Source organism: Polyergus mexicanus, unplaced genomic scaffold (assembly GCF_030449975.1).
Source record: "Polyergus mexicanus isolate NDT 795.1 unplaced genomic scaffold, iyPolMexi1.0 SCAF_20, whole genome shotgun sequence".
Classification (NCBI taxonomy): Eukaryota; Metazoa; Arthropoda; class Insecta; order Hymenoptera; family Formicidae; genus Polyergus; species Polyergus mexicanus.
Window position 1 is genome coordinate 4,757,648 of NW_027223340.1, and position 16,748 is coordinate 4,774,395.

Below are 16,748 nucleotides of genomic sequence, written 5' to 3' on the forward strand. Positions count from 1 at the left end.
ACGTCTGTATAATTTATGCCGCGTACATACGCGCGCGCACGCATAACGTTACCATCAGGTTATATGGAAAATAATACATATAGGCGGGAGAACTTTTGCCTATTCATCGTGTCGCGTACGCACGTCGTGGGAGCCATCTCTATTTCGAATTTAGTTATTATTATATTTATTAATGCTCGCTCGCATCCGACGTTAATATGCAGACTGCGAAATAATTATTTTATTCATTCCGCTGATTCGATAAATATTAAAATGTTTCCTGGCCACTCTGTATATTATTACTAGCTGATACTCTCTCATTACTAATCGATACTAACAATTTCTATACCGAATTTGATATTACATGTATTCTTTTTACGCGCGATTTCATTTCACATGCGATTTACACTAAAATTATAAATTACACTCGAATTAAATAATAATAACTGTATAAAATAAGTAATATTAAATAAATATAATTAATTTGCGTATAAATGATATTAAATAATTATGATATATGCGCGTTACATATTTAATAAAATTTCTGTTAATCTTGAATTCAATAAATTTATTAAATAAATAAATTGAATACAAAATTCTACATCCCCTTATTTTGCAAATTTTATATTATTTATATCGTTATTCAGTTAGAATGCAGTTTACGAGATTAATTAAATCGTTCACAAATGATAATGTACTCGGATAATCCGATTTCAACTTAGGTCGCTTCGACAACGGTTGGATGGACGGAAATATAAGCGGTTCCTTTGATTCCGGTCAGCGGAATTTTGATACGCGCGTCGTTCCTCGTATATCGATTACGCGAACCTCGACCGTGCGCAGGTCAGTTCGCCTAAGTTCTGCTTTCCCTAATTATACTTGTTGCACTTGGGGGTCAGATGCACACGGTTCTGGTTTTGGCATCTTGCCAAACCCTTGACAAATGACGGCGTAATACGGGGGGGCATACGTCATCCCTTTCCAATCCCACGTAGAATCTACCGGAATTGCCGTATCGATTTCTTCGTCACAAAAAAGCTTTCATCACAAACTCGGCTCTAAATCCATCGATAAAAATATATATATGTGTGTGTGTGTGTGTGTATCATAGTATAAATAACGTCGCGTTTATATTTATAAGCTGTATATTTTTATGAATTCGAGCATAGATTACGGCAGCAATTAATAAAAAAAATATATATATAGAAATGAATTATATAGGATCGTATTTTGCTTTTTAAAAATTTGCAAATTTTATTAACTTATGAACTAATTATTTAATTGCTTAACCGAATAACAGATCGAATGCATCGAGTTGCGCACCATTAGCATTCGAAATATGTGTCGCATAGCTATACATGAATAAATGACGCGTTTAATTAAAAGCTAAATTAACGATCGACCTATTGGTTTCTATGCGTGACAATGCGATTTAGAATATGGAACGCGAAGTTTACGCGTGACCATGCTCTCGGTATTGACGTTTAAGCGTCATTAAGCTCTAACTCGAAGCTTCGTAATTAACGATCCTTACGCACAGCAATGCAATTTGCCATTACACACAAACGCTAGTTAAGAAAGGCTCACATTTATAAATTGATCCTTTGCGCGTGTTATAAATTTTCTTCGTAGTACGACATAGCCACGTGTCACAGATATCTTTCGCAAGAGCTGAAAATAATGAAATGCGATTTGAAACGAGTTCAATAAGAGAAAGTATTTAATTATTAAATCATTGTTGAATATTTTTTTGTGAAAATGTGTTATTTTTCTTCGAAAATAAGGAAAACATTGTCCGACAATTTCCGATAAAATTTGTGAGATTTAATCAAGCATGTGAAATCTCGATCGTTCGATCATGTCTCGTATTATTAACCGCTATCACATTCCTGCACGTATATTCGCGCGGTATATGTGTATATAATACGCAATACTCTCTGTAAATCCACGTTGACAATTGATTCGCGTATATATATTGTACATACAATATATGCAATCTCGCGGCGCGAGAGCGCATTCGAGGAATGGGATAGATCTGTTTACCCGCGTATCAACGATACCTATTATAGTCGATCCTTATTTGCATGGTCAATAACGGACGAACGTGAGGAAATCTACTGTCGTCCCTTTTCCCCGTTACCGGGAATCGGCGGAGAGGATTTGCGTTATATCCATCGCCAAGGGGACCGTCGTCGTATGTAGCGAGGGGGCTCGTTCGAGGCACACCGATAAATCAGAGGGACTGATGACACGAATGTGTATTGCCGTCCCAGTTCGCAATAGTACGCGAATCTATTTTCCAAGAGAAAGAGAGAGAGAGAGAGAGAAAGCGATCCGATACAAAATTTCGCGGCATGCAATTCCGTTAACAGTGGAATGCAATTCTCGCAGCTTTCATTTCCTCCTTCGTATAATGATGCGCGTGAAACGCGATAACACGGTCAAGAGCCTCGGTAAATTGAGTTTGAGTTAACAATTATGGCCACCGTGCCAATATGAGCGCAATTACGCGAATTGTTCTACGATAAATATTTGTTGCAGAATGACAGAAGACGCATTCAATACGTTTTCTAATCTAATGAAGTGTACGTTAAATGAAATTTTATGAAATATACATTTAATGTAAGTATATACATGAATTTTTTATTTTTTTGCAACACAGATAAATTGCACAAATAGAGAGAGAGAGAGAGAGAGAGAGAGAGAGAGAGAGAGAGAGATAATGTATACATTATTACAATACTATTATAATGTTAATGTTACTTAAATTCGATTTGTGATCAAACAATTTATTGCTCTATTAGCGCAACTTGTTATACTATACTAGAAATAATATATAAACAATTTTATATATATATATATATATAAAATTGTTTATATATTAACTCTACCTCTCCATTTTTTTTTTTTCAAAACCGATTAAATTAAAATTACACACATACTTAATATTTGAATGGTCAAATGCGTCGCTATGACAGGTTTTTATTGATGTCAAATAATGCACAGCGCAGCTGTGTCAAGATAATCAATCAACATCGCGGGGGGTGGGGGAGGGGGAAGAGACAACAATGTCTCTAACCACACTACCATCTCTATTTAATGACACTGCAGTTAAATCAGTTTTTACTATTGTATTCTACCTTGAGATAACTTTGAGTATTTCTGAATTTGCTTTAGAAGGTATTAGCGTGAAAATAACTTTGTCTAAAGTATCAATTGCCTGAAAATAAATTTAACTGGTCTCTCTGCATTTCTCTGCGGTAAATATATAGAAAAAAAATTAACACATTCAGCATCAGATTTAGATGAACTATTTTTGCAACAATCTCGTTTTACTTTCCTCGTTTATGTTTTACGGCTTGGCAACGCAACGCGAGAAATTTAAATGCATCACTGCATACATTATGTTTTGAGCAACATCATTTTAATAAGGTATTAATAAGGTATATTACCCTGCAATTTATATTGTATGTATCGAGATTCTATATGACATTATACAGGTGTTCCCAATTTAAATGGCAAAACTTGAGGAGCGCGTAGGGGACCGAAAAGCTAAGACGGAAAGTCCTTTAGAGATTTGCTCGTTTTTGCTCCATTTTGGAGAAAATCACGAAAAAGAAACAAAACAAGTTTTTGTTTTTTTACTTATTTATTTACATTTTATTTATGTTATCGTCTATTTAATGCGGATATTGTTCAAAATGTTACCCTCTTGCAGCGATGCAAGCGGGTAAAATGGTGCAAAAACGAGCAAAGGACTTCTTGTCTTACTAGTTTTTCGATCCCCTACACGCTCTTGAAGTTTTGCCATTTAAATTGGAGCACCCTGTATAAGCGTGTTGTAAGCCGACGTAAATATGACACATTTGGCATATAAATTTTTAGATTACTTAAAAAAAAAAATCCCTTAATACGCAGTTATTTTGATAAAATTTGTCTTACTACAATTAATATATTGATCTCCACGATACTAATTGTGTATTTATTTCTCTTTAATTAATTCCCCCTGGAAATAATTCCAACGTATCCCGTATTACGATCATGAATCTTCGCAAGAGATGCGACAAAGGATTCTCGTATTTTGTGATCAGCCGTCGTATTTCATTGTTTCTTATCGTGACGTACCAACTATGAAATACGTCACCCGAGAGAATCGTTCTCTCGCTTATTATTCTGTCTCTTCGAAGAGGATCATATAGCTATGCAAGGACGTTAATTATGTTTGTACCAACAATGCATAATTCATTGTGTTGAGATTCAATTCATTATTTGGTTAAGTATAAGTTTTCATTATGTTGCTAAAATTAATATTATATAATTTTGAATTCCCTGAAAAGAAAGCACGCGTGAATGATAGTAAAGTGTAAGTATAAGTATCGTAAATATAATATGTACGCTATTGCGCTGTTGTAGATGATTAAGATGTAAAACTATTTAAAGAGTGAAAAATAGTTGATAGCAAAATTGATACAATTTTTTATATCTTTTACATCATATAAAAAATATAGTAAAGTGCTTAATCTATCAAGATCTTCAATTAATCTTCAACGCGAAGCAGTAGGGCAACAAGTTATGTCAAGTGTGTATATATATATATCTAACAGTTTAATTATGAATTTCAATCGAGCGTGAGAGGATAATTATGACCAGACAAAAAAAATATAACCTGTATCCAAACTCTACGTCTGCGTAATTATAATCCTCTGAAACAATCGGATCGATACAATAATTAGATCGCGTAGCAAGCAGGCAAATATCAGTCAAGCAGATTATATTACATTATAATATAAACAAGAATTATTATATTATTATTATTAATAACGGAGTCAAAAATTTTGAAAGTGCGACGAATTAATATTCTCAGATTTAAATGAATAATTTATATAGAATGCGTGCGTTTTATTATATTTAAACTTCTATAATTAAAACGTTCTGTATTTTTCTTCTTTTCAACATGCTTGCCTCATTTTCTTTAATATGTATATTTTTTTTTATAAATAATATTATTCTAGAAATATGTTTTACAAAGTGTAATAAAATATTGTTTAATACAGTCATTTCACTAGATTCGGCTATAATCGCGAATTTTCATTCCTCTCAAATTGAATAACTTTTATATCAGAGATGAAACGATTTATATAAATATATTCCAAATTAGTTCCGCTTCGCTCTCCATTATTTTGTTTAAATATAATATTTCGCGTTATATTTAGAAACCCATTCCGTTAATTGTATTTTACAATACAATGGTGATGTAATTTTAGGAAATTGATGAGAGGAGTATTTTCTTCAAATTTCAATTCTACCTACGATCATATTACAATTAAATCGTTCTTGACATGGGAATAATACATATTTAAATTTTTTAAAAAAATTTTACATTTTATTAAAAGATAAAAGAACTTTCTCCGGAAAGGTTGTTAGAGTTTCAAAAATTTTTTAAATCAATTTTTTTCTTTTACATTGATCAATTCATTTTGTATCGCGTTATAAAATTGACTTGAATTATCGAGAAGAAAATAATTGAATTATACTAGGTAATATAGCGACAAATGCAGAAACAACCAGACGATTACCAACAACTTTAATTACACCTAAAACGAGCGGAGAACGAGCTTATTTATACGTGGACGCGATACTTCTTCGCGACTGACAGAAGAGAAACATATCGGGCAGGTGGAAACTGTTGCTAATCGCCGCCAAAATCTCGAATTAATGGCACGAAAGCTGTGCGCGAAATTTAGGATTGGTGGTGCGCAACGCCTAACACGGCAAAAACGTTCTTCGTGTTTCGTCCATCGCTCGCATACACATCGAAACGATAAATGCTACTGCGCTCTGGTGCATGTGCCCCGATACGTTTTATGCAAATATTGCAGCTGCGTCGCTATATGGAGTTATCGGCGAATTCACGCATGTCACTGTCACAGTGGCGTCGAAAGTCCAAAGTTTGCGAGAGTCACCGTTATAAATAATATGCGAAGACGTGTTTTATAAAAGAAGAACTATTTTAACACTCGTTAAAATATATAAACACATCAGCACTCGCTAAAAAAAAAAAAATATGTACCCATAAAAGTATCGTTAGATCAAAAAATGAAAGATGACTTATATTAGTCAGTCAGAGACTCAAATTATATTTTATTATTTAGCAAGACTTTATGAGATGTAATATATATCTATTGCATTAAAAATATTGCACATTTTGTATTATATAAATGAACATATAACATTTAGTAATGTTTAAAGAGCTAAAAGTAAACGCATTATTTTTAACATAGATAAAGGAATGTGAAAATACAATACATAATTGGCAATATTGTAAGCTTATGTTATATCTAATAATTACTTATATATAATATTTATTGATGTAAGTTTCCTTTATTTGCAAAGATCCGAGTTATATTTCCGAATATGCAATATGAATAAAAGAAACTCAGTACTTTAATTAAAGCAAGGGGAATGAATTTTTTAAGCGAGCGAGAAACCAGCAGATTAATAATATGGAAGATTAAGATTCGCACGTTATTTCCCTTCTCTCGAAAAGTAAGATATTACAGCTATTAATCCTAGCGAATTTCGGTCGCGCGAGTTGCATTAGAGACTCTTGTTTCCCGATTTTATTCTTCTTAAGAAAAGTTTTCTGGAGAGAATTTTACAAAATTCTAAATTACGAAGTAAAGTTTTAATCGTCGGCATCATCTGTATTTCCTTAAGATTTTTAAAAATTTCTTTCGCGGCTTTCTTAATTCATCCCCCGTGGCATCGCTACAAACGTAACAAAATTTAAATTTATTAGTATTTAAATATAAAGAAACAACTATTTAAAAAAAGAAAATAATAAGAAATTATAATTTTGTTATATGTTCTTAAAAAATATATTTCAATTGTATTTTACTATTAAATAAAGATTTTGCATGAAAGTGATGTAAGGTTACTTAAATATACTAATAAATATGTTGATATTTTTATAAATAACAGTATCTAATTCATATAATTCAGCAATATCAAGATTATTATTTTCATTATTACGCTCTTTATTGTATTACTTTGTTTTTGTTTTGATTTTAGCGAATGTAAAATCTTATATATATATATACATTTTGTTGTCAGCATCGGGTTGAAATCAAATTTTAGCGCGGCTAAAAATTAATAGTAAACATTGAAATAATTTTACATAATTCAAATTATAAATAAATTTAATTATGTCTTGTGATAGAAATATAAAATGTGTTAGGATTAAACAGATAATAAAAAATTGATTAATTCACTGCAAGTATCATAAGGATGTGCGGAAATAAGGATCATGTTTGGAGATTATACGATTTGATAATGAAATGTTCACAACAAATCAATGGTCAGTCCTCACAATTCATTAAGCCTGAAAGTTTCCTATTTTCCTATTTTCCACAGTAGAAAGACGGTGGAGGAAGCGGACGGAGCGCCATCCCCATCTATTGATCGGTCACCGGCTCCGCTCAACATGGCACTAGGGGTGGCGTTCGTGCTCAGCTTGATCCTCGTCATCGGCCATCACCAGGAAGGACCAGGATCCCTCGCCAAGACCTTCACATTTCCCGAGTACCCGTACAAGGAAACCACCAAGAATGTAAGTCGGTCATACAATTTGTTGGATTTATCTTTGACGAGTGATACGTGCTTGAAAGCTGATACAGGTTATGGCGCCCCAACCCTTATTCGGGGAGGGTGGCGCTTTACGATATCGGGGATGGCAGCATTGACGCTAATCCGACCCCGACTTTTAAACGGCGGATATATGTATATAAAGACTTCAAGTCATTCTTGTATGTAAATTTCTAATTTGTTATAAAATATCTTCATATTTAATGCATAAATCGAAAATCCGTTCGGTGAAAAAAAAATGGAAATTCATAAAAAAAAAAAAAAAGAAATTATTAAAAAATTAGAAATTATAAAAATAATTTGTTTTATTTGGAAAAAAGACATTAATGATGAAATAAAAATTCGTAATCTGTTACGTTGTAACAGGGATGGTTGTCGCTCTCAATCAAGAAAGTAAGATTGAATTGAGATAGCAATTTGATGAGGAAACAGCGATCGATCTGGTATTAACCCAAGAATATTCGACTGAAGATCAAAGTTTACATGAACGTGCACAAAAGTAACATGCGAATATTTGCATTTGGAAGTTCTGACTCAAATTTATCGCGATTCATTGTAGCGACGAGAAAGGATTCTCTTTCATCGAACTTGTTCGGCGAAAAGTAGATTGTGAGAATTAAATTTAGATCGCAACAAGACACGATAGTGAGTTTCTTTGCGATCAGACAAGTACAAAGGAGTACATATAACGCGATTATACGTTGTAGAAAGGCACAGCGGAAATGTTACGTTTAAAAGTTAAAAATAATTCGCGTTCGCGACATCCGCTTCCGGTAAAAAAAGAAGACAGTGGAAAGTCATATCGAGGGGATTTTATCGGAAACATATCTTTACGATATGTATATATAATCTTTCCGGTATTAGGAGATGAGATAAGAGAAAGTTACATACAGTTTTCTGAAATGGCACTTGGTAAATATTCTTTGTCAAAGATTTATCGCGTATGCAATAATGTGCTTTTATTTACACAGTGAAAGGCAAGTTATAACGCTATTCGCGAAGAAAATTAAAGGCGTATATATACTGTGCTGGAAGTCCCATTGATTTTAATTGAGGTTAATCTTTCGACATGCGTGAATCAATTGTTGCATTCCGCTTTATCTCGTCATGGCGCGGAATATGCAAGCATTTGTTTGATTAATACCGCACATAAATTATAACAGAATAATTTTATCCAAATTAATATTATAAATAGTAAATATTCATATTCCGGGACATAAATTTGATCGCGGCATTTATTTGAGATACTTTATAAATAATAGAATAATTAATAATTTATTTCTAACAAATATAAGATGGAATGTGAAAAAGAGATTCGCATCTTTAGTTTGCTATTATTAAATATTTTTGTTGCATTTTTGAAATTAATAATTAATAAACGGTATCAAATCAAAATGATATAATTATAATGATTGATTGATAAATTATATGTATACTGTCGTAGGAGCTTCTCTTTAGACAATTCGAGCAGGCGTGCGAGGAGAGCGGAGCCTGTAAAATGCAATCGCAGCACAGAAGCGGTGACGTTGCGAAAACACGGTGCATCCGGGAATGCGTGTCGCCGTCCTGTTACAAGGAAATTTATTTATTCGATCAAGTAGGTATATACGCGCAATACCAATTCCATTAATCGCGTTTTATTCCTATATATTGTATATCGTACGTATCCAATATATTATTCCGTTTACGCAGACCATATGGTAACAACGATATAGTAAGAGCAATAAACACTTTTCAGTTGGAGGAGGGTGAGATTGACGTGAGATTAAATTCCTTCAAAGGTTGCTTCATGCAGCGGAACGGTCGGCCGCGAAAGTAAGAAGAAGAAACTCGTGAAAAGAGACGCAAGTGGAAAAAGAACTTTTAAACTTCTGAAAACGAACGATTAACGCGGAGGATTGTCGGTGTACCGTTTAACCCCTTCGGAGTAATTATATAATATAATCATGCAACGAAGAACGCGTCTTCTACATGGCGATCATATTATAATTATAATAATAACGCTTCTCTCTCTCTCTCTCTCTCTCTCTCTCTCTCCCTCTCTCTCTCTCTTGTTTAACACTTGCTACCCCGAAAGGATTGAATCGACGTTGTAATGTGACTGCTGCATGATGTGCATGCTCGGATGTTTGGAAAAGCACAAGAAATGGATTCAAATGCATATCGTGCATCAAAAATAACAAAAATGCATAACATGCAGTTTTGCACCTTCTTATTCAAATATAATCTTTTTCTACTTTTTATACGCACGTGTTACTTACGATAAAGCTGATATTGATACTGCACAATATAACTGAATAAGTTATTGGCTGCACCAATGTAGCGATTCCAGTCACTGTCTTTATAATGTATATATATCACTTCTATTAAAATATTTTTAAAATAATGTATATTCAATCCTTATATACAATAATGCTGAATAATACAATCTCCATGTATATATATAATGGAAAGATAAAAAAAAAACTGCAGCTTATTTTAAAATCTTATATATTTTACACGTAATATTATTCTCTCTTAAAATACAGAACCCCATAAGCTCTTAATTCAAAAAATATAGAACTTAATTTTATTTTACATTTGACATTAATATTCTGTAAAAATACAAAAGTTAGTTATTAAACATTAAAAAATAAATTGCATTAAGTTTTATAATAGGAAATTCAGAATCTCTCATAAAATATATGCGTGAACTCTTTATAACTTCTTTCTTCGTATAAAGTAATTATACTGTGATATAATCTACGCAATTGTTATTGTTCATTGGAATTGTGACAGCTAAAATAAAAATATAAAAATATAAGAACAAAAAAAATATATATAAAGATGACAAGATATTGATAGCTCTTATAAAATGTGTAGTTTACTTCTATTAGGATTTTTAAAATACCTCTTACCGCACATTGAAGACTCCGATAAGCATCTTTCAACTCTTTGTTATGTAATATCACAGAATATTCTTTAAGATAATCCAAAACTTGATCGAAAGGTGTCTTACACAGAGATCTAGGATTCCACAATACATCGTTGCAAGTTGCTTTGCGATAACGAAGCCATGTAGTGACGAACTCGACAAATTGATACGATACATATCGTGTTCTTACGACATTAAAAATGAGATTATAATTACTCATTACGGTACAAATATGAGGTACTAGTGGTGCTTTAGTAGTTACTTTATTATTACAGAAATGTAATAAAACCACTAGACTTTGATATACCGTTTCCCGTTGCGGCTCATGTTTCTATAAAAAGATAATCATTAACTCCGATATCAGTTGTTGCTGCTGTTTCCTATCTAATTATTTTAATAATCCTTAATCGTTTTATATCGTAAAAAGATCTTTGTACAAGTGAAAGATATTTTCGAGTGCTTCTTTATATTCCTATAATTTTAAATATACTGACCATTGCGTGAATAATATGAAAAACTTCATAGAGATAAATAACCATGTCCACATCACTAGCGGATGAAATCTTTTGCAAAACGATAGCCGATTTATCAACATTTTGTGTTAAAAGATCGCAAATGAATTGCATTTCATTTATCATGCAATTTGACGATCTTTTCGCATATAATAAGAGATCGACCAAGTTTTTTATGTGAATCTTGAGTGGCTGTTTGCACTTTGATAAACAAATATATATTAAAGTATTAAAAAGTTTCGTCTTAGATTAACAATTCAAATAATCATTATGCATGTATACCTTTATCGATGATTTTTTTTGGCAATGAATGATGAACGTAAGCAATTTTATGCTAATCATGGACAATTCCGATCTTTCTTTTGAAAATCCATAAACGTACAATTCTTTTAATAGTATAGGTTCTTGTATATACATTTGAAGAACTATAATTATAAAGTTTCGATCAAATATATATGTCATTATCATAAAATACACATTTTTATATGACAAAAATGTATGTTTATATATCTTTATTGAAATAATTATTTATTTTTACGAATATTTGCTTTTTTACCTTTAAATGACTTATATGATATAGCGGAAACCAACAGAATATGCGCTTGCGTTACAACTAAAGTTAAGAATTTTGAATCTGTGTTTTTCTTTAATATAATATCAACAATACTATGAGCGCTGCGTATTATAATTTCAATCGGCATAATACGCGGTTGTGTAATATTGGCTAATTCCAAAGCTGCTTCTATATGCGCAACTATAAATGCAAATTGATCAAATGCTAATCACAATATCTAATAATGTAATAATCTAATAAATATAATAATCTAATAATATTCATTCTCTTTAAATAACAAGATAAATATATTTTTAAATTCAATACTCTCTAGCTTACAGAATAATTTATAAAATCTTATATTTATAGATTGAGGGAGAGAGAGAGAGAGAGAGAGAGAGAGAGAGAGAGAGAAGTTTAGAAGTTGTTGTTTTTTGGATTTGTTTTCACAAACCAGTATCAGATTGATATGATGAAAGTATGTTAGGCAGCATGTGCCACACAGTTTCCGCGACTTGTTCTACAATGTGTTTATCATTACTGTCAATTTGAATTAGATGACGGAGTCCTTTCATAGCTGCACTGATAACATGTTCGGGATAACCGTTTCGTATCACAACCTATTCGCAAACATTGAAGATTGAGCATCTTACATAAAAAAAAAGTTTTTCTGGCAAAGCCAATAAAAATATATGATTTAAGTAAAACGTAATGTTTCAAGTTTTTCATTTTATATACTAATATATATATATATATATATATATTCAAAAGTGAAAAATCAATATATAAATATATCGAAGATATTAATTTCCTGCTGTCTCTCTGATATATCGCAGATGATAAATATTACACTCACCAATAAATGGCGAACCACTTTGTCACAATTGAATGATAGTAACGGCTTGATATCACCATCGGATTCTATCAACCATAAATTTAAAACTTGATTCAATAATTTCTGCGAAACGTTTGGACATTTAAGATAATAATGTAAAAGATCGATGTGATGAGTATAAAACTTGCTGATCTCTAACTTTTGCAGGATATTCGTTAATCTGGTAACCGCGTTTTCGTAATTACGTATCGAATTAGGAGACCGGTGAGAGATAGATGTCACCTGTAAAATCGTGCGCAATTAATATTTAGCGAATAAATATGAAAGATAAATACTTACAGCAAATAGAAACCATAAAGGTTTTAAAACCGGGACTGAGATTGGCTTAGATATTGAAAATACCATGATTCTAGCAATTAACGACTCCAAAGATATTATGTCGTTTCTAAAAGCAACGTACAATATATTTACAAATTTAATATAAATAATTGTGTATACAACGTAAAAAATGATATCTCGTACTCCCCAGTGCCTTGGAAATGATAATATAACAAAATCAGCAAGGCCGTTCCATCATTTCCACGACAGGACGCTACAGAATCGTTCCATCTCTCTTTCGTCGAATCTTTCGATATTAAGTCAAGAAAATCTTTGCGCAAACAATGTGTAAACTCGTTCTTGTCTTTGATCGAGAATGCTCTTTTACTAAGAATACTCAGAATCTGTGATAGTAATAAGCAAATATTTCTTCGTAAATTTTTCCTGTAATGTAAAACATTTACTTCCTGTATATTTTATCATTTATGCTCATATTAGATTTAAAATGTCTATATTATATTTTGCATTCGTCGTTATAATCGTGATACAACGTATCGTAACATAATCCTATCAATTCACGCAACATTACAAATTGACGTAGCTTACGGAAACTCTAGAGTCAAGAGCAAAAAGTACTTCAGATAACCATTAGCGACCAAGTAGTTTGACAAATTGTCATGATAACAATTTTCCAACTCGTACAAATTGTTCAGACAGAAGATGAAATTTCTGTGAAACTCATTTGAGTCTATACGAGACAAATCTGCATCCTACCGAAGAAATATATGTATATAAATTAAGTTCATTATATAACGATGTGCATGACTAATTTCATAATACACGTATCAGTAAATCAAGTATCACTTTTAAATAACTAACTATATTTACGTACTTTAACGTGTGGTATAATTATATTCATTATCGTATCATAAATGCAAATTGACAGATTCTTCTTCTTTTGGGAAATTACAGACCTCTGACTTTTTCGTTCAAAAACAAGCCTGTGAAATAGAAATGTTGGTAATACGAATTAGATTGAATATTAATATTAAGAAAAATAACTTTATCGATGTCTTTTCTTTACCGAGAACTGCCGGCGCAAGTACCGCATAATAAGATAGTAGCGCGTAAAATTGTGTTGTCGTCGTCGCCATATTTGACAATTTCTATCATTGACTTTAATGCATCGCAAGATATGTCAATAATTATCTCTGCATCGATGATTTCATCGATAGCTATTTGTCGCAGAACAACATTTAATATCGTGACGATCATAAATTTCATCTTATCATTTCGCGAATCTTGGACATCCAGTTCCTTTACGAAAAATATAATTTGTTGCGGAACGCAAACAGTGTCAAAGTCCACAGCTAATTTCATTGATCTAAAAGTTGAATACGATTAATGCCTCCCTAAATACAATATATGCATGATGTCGCTATTGTTTAGGCAAAACAGATTACATGATAATTAGTTGAAATTATTGATGTTTGAATAGAGATACATAGATATAATATTTACATATAATTATAAGCAATATAATAATGTAAATGATAAATAAGTAATAATTATACATATATAGATATATAAGAAATAATACAATATAATACTAAGTTTTGCATTATGTATGTTTGTACGTTTTTATAATATGACACAAATGGCGAGTGATATTAGAAAAATATACCTAACAAGTATATTGCAGATGCCTTGTACAACCTCTTCAAACAGTATCGTGTCTTTGAGTGATGTGTACACGCAGTAACTAATTCTTAACATTGATCTTATAGCACTCATGGCCGTGTGATTTTCGTAGAACTTTTTATAGACGCTTATAATCTCGAGACACTCGAGAACAACTCTGCATACAAAAATTAAATCACCGCCAATATTTTTTTACTCGTGATTTGCATAATGATGTGAACATGATGTAAACATTGAGATCATTATAATATATAAAAAGAAAAAATCGCATACTTGACAAAATTTTCATCCGAAGAACAAGTCGTTTGCATTGTATCGCATATGGTGGAGATTATGTCACATTTAACAAGCTTTTCCACAAGACGTTCTCTCTTCGACTCGATTGTTTTTTTCACATACTTTAATATTTGCTCCGCGACCCACATCTATTTCCACATGGCAAACAAAAAGATTGCAGAATAATAAAATTATAATTACGAAGCTACGAGTAAGAACAATAAGTAAGATATCAATAATTATTCGTATTCATATATGAATTTGTTCGATTTGTTTTGTGTGATTTCATTTTTTTCTCTTTTTTTTTCCTCCATGATTAATTATTTTAAATTCGAAATTTCGAATTTACATGCAATCTGATTGATATAAAAATAGTGTTCGACATAAACGTGAAATTCGAAGGTCAAATGGACGTTAATATATCGAGGGGACAAATATTGTTAAAATATACCTGTGTATCTTTCGTTCCCGACATTAATTTGATCTTCATCTGCGGCAGTAGGGTGTCTAATTCAAACAGTTCCATCGCGTTTAATGAATTATTCGTTACACGAGCGACAAAACAGATAATTGCAAATGAGGTAAGCTAGGCGCCAAGAATGCCTTAATGCAATGAAGTTGCATCAATTGTTACTGTATTCGACGCAAATATGTTCATCGTATGTTCCTATACACATAAATCTAAATTTTAAATTTATATCAATGTTTATATATCTTTATACATTTTTTATTTATATCTATGCATAAATTGCATAAATTATGAAGTTATGCCAAAATCAATGATTATTGATTATTTTTATTTTTCAACTTGTATATGAATGAATTGTTTTGCCCGGCTCAGTGAGCTTTATAGTATACTGAAGTGAATCCTCCTTATACTATCCTATAGAAAAATCCGGGCCAGAATGAGAAATAGACGGATATATTTTTCGTTGGATCTCTGTCTCTTTTTACATTATATTATCTAAGGTAAGAAATTTCTAATTAGATATTTAGCAATATGAGAACGATACAGCGTGGATACGCAGTTTCTAGGAAATGTTTTGGTTTTATTTATCAATTTAATTAATAAAATTAGAAATAATTGTAAATCATTGATTTTTCTCTTTTAATTCATAAAGTACATATAAAGTCAATGCTTTTGACTATTTTGATATTATAATAATATCAATTAATCACAGCGAATTCCTGGCAAGATAGCATTTCATCTATCATATATGTATCCTTTTCTATGAATTAGATCATTTTTCCACTTTTAAAATCTCACATCAGTATCGATGTATCACATGATGATTTATCGATTGCCAATATATAAAAACGTATTTCTTATAGTATTCATATTTTCTCAACATCTATTTCCGCGTCATTTATATTTATTCATTTATTAACCTCTAATTCATTGTTACCTTACCGTGTAAACATTTTCATTTTTATAATATATTATGTATAGAAATCTGAAAGGTTTTTTAAATGCTTCTTTAACGCCTCGTTTTTAAAGTATATTTTTTTAAACATTTAGATATATTTTTCATTAGAAAATATAAGAATTATAAATGATAATTATGGCAAAGCCTATTATTCTTTAAATCCAAAATATTATATTAATTGTTATAGGTATACTTTCCTAGAAACTTTCTGGTGAAAAAAGATTCAATAAAATAATGACGTTAATTTTTTTTAATGACGTTAATCGAAAGAAGCAAAATATCAAATTAATAATTATATGATTATTAATAATTATTTGATACAAAGAGGAGTGAGAAATAATCCACGTTGTCTAGGGATTGTGTTCACGGTTATTGTTTTATTTCAAACGTGTTATAAATTATCATACAAATACAATAGCATAATCATAATATATTATAAATGTTAAACAATCCTGAGTAATTACTTTACATAAGAGAAAATCAAAGTTTTTAATATCTTTTATCGTTTTAATATCAAGCGAATCACTGGAACGAATCGCAATAATATATAATATAGAGTAAAATAGTAATATATATATATATATATATA

At 31.2% G+C, this 16,748-nt stretch overlaps 2 protein-coding genes across 2 annotated transcripts; one reads left to right on the plus strand and one right to left on the minus strand.

Moving 5' to 3' along the window:
• Positions 1 to 7,419: 7,419 nt before the first annotated feature.
• Positions 7,420 to 10,170, plus strand: LOC138941874 (uncharacterized). The gene is made up of 3 exons (XM_070311806.1): positions 7,420 to 7,588; positions 9,068 to 9,220; positions 9,362 to 10,170. Exons 1-3 carry the CDS (start codon positions 7,463 to 7,465, stop codon positions 9,440 to 9,442), a joined length of 360 nt encoding a protein of 119 aa, XP_070167907.1. The 5' UTR covers positions 7,420 to 7,462; the 3' UTR covers positions 9,443 to 10,170.
• Positions 10,171 to 10,383: 213 nt separating this feature from the next.
• Positions 10,384 to 14,925, minus strand: LOC138941823 (uncharacterized). The gene is given in 14 exon segments (XM_070311700.1): positions 10,384 to 10,401; positions 10,455 to 10,868; positions 11,032 to 11,250; positions 11,332 to 11,474; positions 11,606 to 11,803; positions 12,057 to 12,222; positions 12,459 to 12,719; positions 12,777 to 12,887; positions 12,890 to 13,199; positions 13,362 to 13,525; positions 13,648 to 13,756; positions 13,840 to 14,139; positions 14,440 to 14,613; positions 14,730 to 14,925. Coding segments are annotated over 14 exon segments (2,739 nt in total). The 5' UTR covers positions 14,882 to 14,925.
• Between the last annotated feature and the right edge of the window lie 1,823 nt (positions 14,926 to 16,748).